Source organism: Colias croceus, chromosome 27 (genome assembly GCF_905220415.1).
Source record: "Colias croceus chromosome 27, ilColCroc2.1".
Classification (NCBI taxonomy): domain Eukaryota; kingdom Metazoa; phylum Arthropoda; class Insecta; order Lepidoptera; family Pieridae; genus Colias; species Colias croceus.
Window position 1 is genome coordinate 2100399 of NC_059563.1, and position 7534 is coordinate 2107932.

At 31.4% G+C, this 7534-nt stretch overlaps 2 protein-coding genes across 2 annotated transcripts; both read right to left on the minus strand.

The window, feature by feature from the left end:
• Positions 1–848: 848 nt before the first annotated feature.
• On the minus strand, positions 849–2531 carry LOC123703663. The gene has a single exon (XM_045651740.1). The coding sequence runs from the start codon at positions 2529–2531 to the stop codon at positions 849–851; it is 1683 nt and encodes a 560-aa protein (XP_045507696.1).
• Positions 2532–3069: 538 nt separating this feature from the next.
• Positions 3070–5820, minus strand: LOC123703664. Its single transcript, XM_045651741.1, has one exon. It carries the CDS (start codon positions 5776–5778, stop codon positions 3070–3072), a length of 2709 nt encoding a protein of 902 aa, XP_045507697.1. The 5' UTR covers positions 5779–5820.
• Positions 5821–7534: the final 1714 nt, after the last annotated feature.

Sequence of the window (7534 nt, forward strand, 5' to 3'; positions counted from 1 at the left end):
GCAATTTGCGCTAGTCTTACCTAGGTATGTCGATTCAAAATTCTTATAATACAAATTTTTGACGTGACAACGTCTTAAATTAGGTTGCGGCTGGGAGTCACTTATGAAAAAGAGTGTAACGCTCGGTAACGTTACGATGAGTCACCGAAAGAGGCACGCGGGCATGGTTAGCCCGCCTAAGAGCGAGAGAGACAGACATAAAAAGTCGTTGTCACGTAAAACTTTCGCCCGTATACCGACTTTACAGGCAACCAATTTTTATCATTAAGTTAAACCGTTCATGAGTAATATAATATTTAAAAACACATTAACACATTTGAACGACTCAAGAATGCAAATATGTTCTTATAAAGTTACTCGTATGCAGTAAGTAATAGGTACTATGGAAGAGAACTGGGGCAATTTTAATTTTTAAACTCTCATACTATAAGCAATGTTACTAATGACGTTGCCTCACTTCGGTTTAAGTCTAAAGAAATACTCTAAAGTAAGGCACAAAAACTTGAAAAATCCATACTTAATATTATAAATGCGAAAGTAACTCTGTCTGTCTGTCTGTTACTCAATCACGCCTAAACTACTGAACCAATTTGCATGATATTTGGTATGGAGATATTTTGATACCCGAGAAAGTACATAGGCTAATTTTAATCCCGTGAAAATGACGCAATCCCGGAAATCGCACGGGAACGGGAACTATGCGAGTTTTTGATTGACTGGGCGGGTGAAGCCGCGGGCGGAAAAAATCCTCATTATCAGTTTGCAACTATATTTTGAATTTATTCAGTGCAAATATTTCTTACCGTTCCATAATAGCAGAGATAAATTTAAAAGCACTAAAGATAATTTCACCAAAGCTTTATTAACAGCACAATGAAACCGTAAATTAGAAAAACACAAAAGAAAAACGCTGGGACACTACTTAAAACAAAGTAATTTTCTTTGAGAAATCTAAGAGGGCCACGGAATAATATTCTAGCTTGAGTAGTTGTTAGTGATACGCCTTCAGTTGATATTTTAACGGAATCTCCGTCACCTAATTGCTTAGAAACAACAGGTTCAATGTAGGCTTTCAAAATTTCGAAGTTATCTTTAAAAGTCTTGGGATATTTTATTTTATTTAAAACTTTGGTTTTGCTACTTCTTTCTGACTTCTGGTCATCTATACTAAGTTTGTTTTGTATCAAATTGTCTATAACGTGACTTTGAATTATGTCACATTGCATACCTTCTTCATTATTTACTTCCAAATTGCCTATTTCTACTTTATGGAGATTAGGTGGATTCGACGGTTTCTGAAGTTTTGTCTCTTGTTTCGATATTAAGTGCGCATAATGTTCAAATTTCTGTAAGGTCGTCTGTAATTCTCCTAAAATCTTTTTACTTAGAGATTCCTCCAGCTTTTTTATAGCTAAATCAAGAGTTACAGTTAGTTTATCCCAAAGGTCTGGGAATGGTTGAAAATGCCTCGATTCTTCGGAACATGATATTTTCTGTGAATTGTCTCTTTCTGTTATTATCTCTTTAATTATTTCTTCATTTGGGAGTTTAATGTTTTTATAAATTGCAGCATTCTCTGTATCTAATGACTTCTTTAATACATTTTTGGAGAATTTATCAAGTGATATATTGTCGCCTTTGTTTTTTAATGGATATAATTTTTGCAAGCCTTCAGCTATAATAACATTTGTATTGGTCTTATTTTGTTCGACTTTACTAACCGATGGTTCGACGTTATCTAGATTATTGTTGTGGTCTTTTGAAACATATACTGAAGTTTTTTCTGTTATTTCTGTGTTAGAACTGGAACAATATTCAGAACAAGAAGTGATCGTGTAATTAGATTCATCTGTTTTGTTCAAACAGGAGCCTGTACAAGCCAAGAAAAACTTTTCATTTTTACTTGACATTTCAGAGATAATCGAGCCAACTAGTGTTGCATCGCTGTTTTCGCGAAAGTTATCTTCATTAAATATTTGAGTAACTAAATCTTTTGTTTCCATAGTATCTGCTGCCTTTAGCTCAATATTTTCATTTACTAATGTTTCAGTACTAATCATATTTTCTTTTAATAACGTCTCTGGACTTGTAAGCCTATCTTTCATAATACTTTGGCTACCAAGCTGTGCCAATGCTATATTTATAATATCTGTTTTATAAGGTTTTGGTTCTTCTCCGACTGATACAAAATGATTTGTCTTTACATCGTTTTTGAAATCATCACACTGTATACTTTCGCTTTCTAATTTATTAACATCAGGACATAATATTATATTAGGTTGACTTTCGATAGGCTCTTGCGTTTTTATATTATTTTCGATGTTAACTTCATTTATTTGACAAAAATTTTTAATCGAAGAATTTCTAGTTGATTGTAAAGTCACTGAACTTGAAGCGTTATTATTAAGATCATTGCTACTGGACTCCACAATGCCGCTATTCTTCAGCGTTATATTTGAAACTTTCTCTTCCAATGAGTTATTTTTATTGTAACTACATTTGATTGTATCAGTACTTTCATTAGATGGCATAATATATTCATTTGCCGGCAGCTCTGCTTTGTTTACTATAATTCTGATCTCTTGTAGATCTGACGGTTCATTATTAAGTTTACTATCATTATCGATTTCACAAACTTTCTCAAATATATCGTTTATAATTTCTTTAACTTCAGATATATTAGTATGACTTTCTATAGTAGGTATAAGGATTTTTTACGGTCGAATTCATATCCTGCATGTTTCTAAATTGATTTTATCTGTAACAAAATATGAATTAATTATAATTTATTTGTATTTAGATACTTCACTACGTTTACATTTATAGTTATTTGATATTCAGTTGCAACTTATATGATCAAGTACTTATGTAATTATTAAACATTATTTTACTATCTATTTGAATGAATCTACACTTTTGAATAGTTATCAGCCAGTTCAAGAGAATGACATTGCCTTTCTATAATATGTTGGTGATACATATCCTTAATTCTTTAAATTAAAGACATTAATTTTAAATCATGTCAATTTATTAAAAAATACTCTCCAAATAGGTATAGTATACCTACATTTAAAAACCTAAATCAACAAGTGATATTGGAAAAGGAGTCGATGACGTCGTTACCGAAGAGAAACGAGCCGTCTTTTGTTTAGACGCAATAAAATCTTTTAAAGTGTAGACATAGAAAAACCACGATATTATTAAAACCGGAATCCAAAGTACAGTGCAGTACACGCAGCCTTCCGTAAAACTAACACTTCTCTTGCGGACGATAAATTTTTTATCACAAGGATTATCCTCTATTTCTATACATACTGTTGAACATGAGTTTATATCATCACAATCATTATCACAATCCGATTCAGTGCGTTGCATATTCTTACAGTTTTTATTACTGCACTGAATTAATAGAGGGCTATTTAATTCATCATCCAAACATTCTCTGCTGCAATATTTTACAGTAGACATATGTCCCGGGTGCGGGCAAAATGAACACATTTGTGACGTAAATGGAATATTGTGTGTACCGGCTTCGTACATACACTTTGTAGGCTTAAAACATTCGTCACAATAAAACGCAACTAAATTCTGATTGTTCGCCCCCGTTGATATTTCGAACAATGATTTAGATTTCGGTAATGAACATGTCAATGCTTTATCTGTAAATTGGTCCGTTATTTCTTCGTCAACTTGAGCGGCAGACGTCATGTCGTGAACCTTTAGGATCGATTCGCTTTCTATAATGCGGTATGAAGTACTCTTTCTTGTCAAACGTGCATTTAATTCTTCGTTGCCTGATTCTTTATTCTTTGGTCCTTTTTTAAGTTTCAAACCTGAAGAATCATCATTTGTTTCATAAGTTGAACATTGTATTCCTTTCGATTCTTTGGAACTTTCTTCTTTTTCGATGGTTTTGATGTTGTGTGATTCATTTAATTTACTCGCTTTAGTATTGAGTTTAATAATACCACTTTCTACTTGATATTTCTCACTTAGGTGCTCTTTTACTATACTTTTTGCTAGACTAGATAAATCTTTGATTATATTCTTGATTTCTCCTATGTCTTGTACAATCTCAAAGCCAGAAGTATCAATATTTTTATTTTCTTTAGTGTCATCCAATCCAACACATTCATTTGTTGGATTACTCGCTATATATTTTGTATGGCTAACTGCTCCATCGAGCAGAGAAATAATTTTAACATGTTCATTTGAATAGTGTACATTAGTTTTGTTACACTCAACATTTATTTGAGACGTTCCGGCATTGGATCTTTTAGATTTGACGTTGAATAGAATTTTTGTCTCTTCATCATATTTACTAATTTCCTCTTGTGAAATAACTGATGAAAAATCATTTTCTGTTGACGGTTTGGGAAAGACATTCACTTGAATATTGATTTTTAAATTACTTACATGTTCACATTTCTCAAAATAATTGTATATTTTTTTTACATGTTTTATGAATGCCTTTTGTTGGGTTACACGATTTGTAGACTTTCTATAATAAAATGCAAACCTTTTTGTTTTAATTTTCTTGACAGTGGGTTTGTTCAATAATTTTCTTCTGGCTCTTGCATTTCTTCTCCGTTTACTGTCTTTTCTGGGTATTCGAAAAGTTGGTGTGTTTATTTCTGAAGATTTATATTTTGTCAAATGAGTAGCTATTAAAGGGTTATTCTTGTCTTTTATAAAATAATTAGAAGATATCTTACTTTCTCTATGATATATAGAATTGTCTATTTTATCTTTAAATTTGTTATCTCTATTTTCATAGTCACCATATCTCAAAGAACGTTTGAGATATTCTTCATTAATATCAATATCTTTCTTTTTAAGACATCGTTCTGAGCTTATTGTTGTCTGGGATGATTGTGGCTTAAAATTTAAGGTTTTGTATTCAAATATTTGATTTATGTTTTCATTATTTTGATAAGTAGCAAATCTTTTTGTAAAAGATTCTGTTGTTATTTCTAAAACATTATAGTGAGACGATTTTAAATTTAATTTGCTTGATTTCTTATCATTATCTTGAAGGAACCGTGTTATTTTCTTCTTTCTCTTCGGGGATATTTTCTTGGGTACACTTAGAGTTGATATTAGTTTTAATTGATTTCCAGTTAGAGGTACTGTTAGCGATGATATTTTGTTACGATCTGATATTGTAGTAACAGTTGCATTATCGTTAAATGCATCTCTTTTAACTTTAATATCGAGATTATAAGTACAAGAGGATGATGAATGTTCAAGTTCCACTTTATGCAAAATAGAATCTAATACAGTTTCTATTTTTTGTTTTGTCTCATCATTCTCAAGGAGGTAATTTCTTATCCACTCATTTAGTAACGTTTTCAGATTATCAACAACAAGTGTAGTGAGATCTACATTTAATTGTGTATTTTCTGTTTTAGGTTCGCTGTCTCCACAGGCACTAGTATCAGCCCTTAAATCGGTAGCTGTATTGACTTCAGTGTTGTTTATTGAATATTTAGACCTTGCTGATGATGTTGGTTTATTCTGTATTTTATTTTTGTTCTGTTTATAATAACGTCGTAAAATACACACATCTGTTTCTATGCTCAAGTCACGTTTTAATATACCGTTGTCTTCATAATACGTGTTTTCTGGTAGTTTTTTCTTCAATTGCATTATCAAGCTTTTAGTACATGATTGAGATATACCAGAATATGTTTTTGTTAGTGTGTTAATCGTTGTGTTTGAGTTCCTGGTGTTGTAAAATAGCACTTTTGATTTGTCTTTAACTGATTGTTTTCCCATATTGATATTTAATGACTTCTTGATCTCCAAATTGTCATCAGCTTCGCGTCTTCTGTAATCAAAAATATTTGTATTCTATCCAACTCCTTCTGCATGTATATTTAACAATTTTCGTTGTCATAGTTTTGTTTGAATATTTAGGATAAGACGGATTGAATATTTTATTGTTTAAAACTCTTTTTCTTTCCACGAGAGGTTTAATATAAATGTATCTTGTGTTAATGCACTTCTATCAAAATATAACTACTCACGGAATAAGGTTTTAACTTTATAATTCATGCCTAAGTTTTAGAGAAGATCTTATATTTTTTACATGAATGTATTATTCTTTTTGTACTATATCACAAAGGTATCAATAATTTGTTCGAGCATGGAAGAAAACCAAATCCATATTGAATGAAAGTTGTCGTTATATTCCTACATTTTTTATTTAGGTCACCGTATCTTCTAAAGTAAATTTACACTTGGAATTGAAAAGAGATATATACTTACATGTGACGATATAATTTTATTCATTTCATTCACAGGTGTTATAACTAAAAATAAACGTAAAAATAAATCTACACTAAAAATTACATCATAAAAAATTTGGTTGATATAAAAACTGATAGAAATGTCATTGTACATTGATGGGTCTTAGTGGCCAGGGTCTTAATGTTTCTTCTTTTTACGAATGTGGAGGAAAGAGGTTTGAATGCTATAATTATGAAAATATAGAGTAACCGCGCTAATAGGAGATGGACTGGATCTCTATATTTTTTATTAAGCTATTGCATAGCTTCTATCGCAGGCCTTGAGCGCGGGGACCGCATCGAGAAATTCCGTAACGAAAAAACCTCACGCTTCCCACTCCGACTGGTGGAGGTGTGGCTAGAAAGCATAGCATGCAATAGCTTTACCGCGGCAGTCCCCGAGTGTCACACGTCGTTTTTTTTCTTATCTACGATATATATTTTCAGGCCAAATCTAACGTAAGTATGAAAAAGTGTTTTCTCCAATATAAATAATACTAATGAATTAGGTAAATAACTTCATTATTTATATACAATCTTAGTCATGTTAGTCAGTCATTCAAGTTTTAAATATAAGGAACAACATTACTACCTACATACCTACTACGCAATGTGTTTATTTAATTTATTTACCACCGAATTCGCTCACTTCACCACTACAAACCATTAGTTTCGCCAAGTGTAGCCAATACATTAAAGTAACAGCCCATATAACTAATTCGGCAATAATTGTAGCCCATACATTTTCACCTTAGTGTAATAAAAGCAACCGTTCCTTCCTAAAAAGGAAAATCCGTTCGATTCGTATTCTCCTCTTACTATAAAATACAGGTAATGATCAATAAAACAAAACAAATGCTTTGGGAATGAGAGCTGTACGGTGGTGGTAGTGAAAGCGATTGTAGACGAAATTCTAACTAAAAAATATTTTTTACGTACGTTTTTTACTAAGCTACTGTTAGAGCTACTGTAAGATACTTCTTGTTGTAGAAATTGTTTAAACAAGAGAGGAAACACAAATAAATGTTAGATTGTAAATTTTAAGAACTGTATAATAAAAAAGAATGAAAAAATAATCGTTTTTTATTAGGACCAATAACTATTATAAAATAATTGCAGCATTTAGAAATTAATTATTACTTGTGATTAACAATACACTCGAATGTACACAAATATTAGCTATACGTGCATATACTAGTACACACACGATAAATACAAAAAAAAAAAAAAAACTCTTTTAGGTT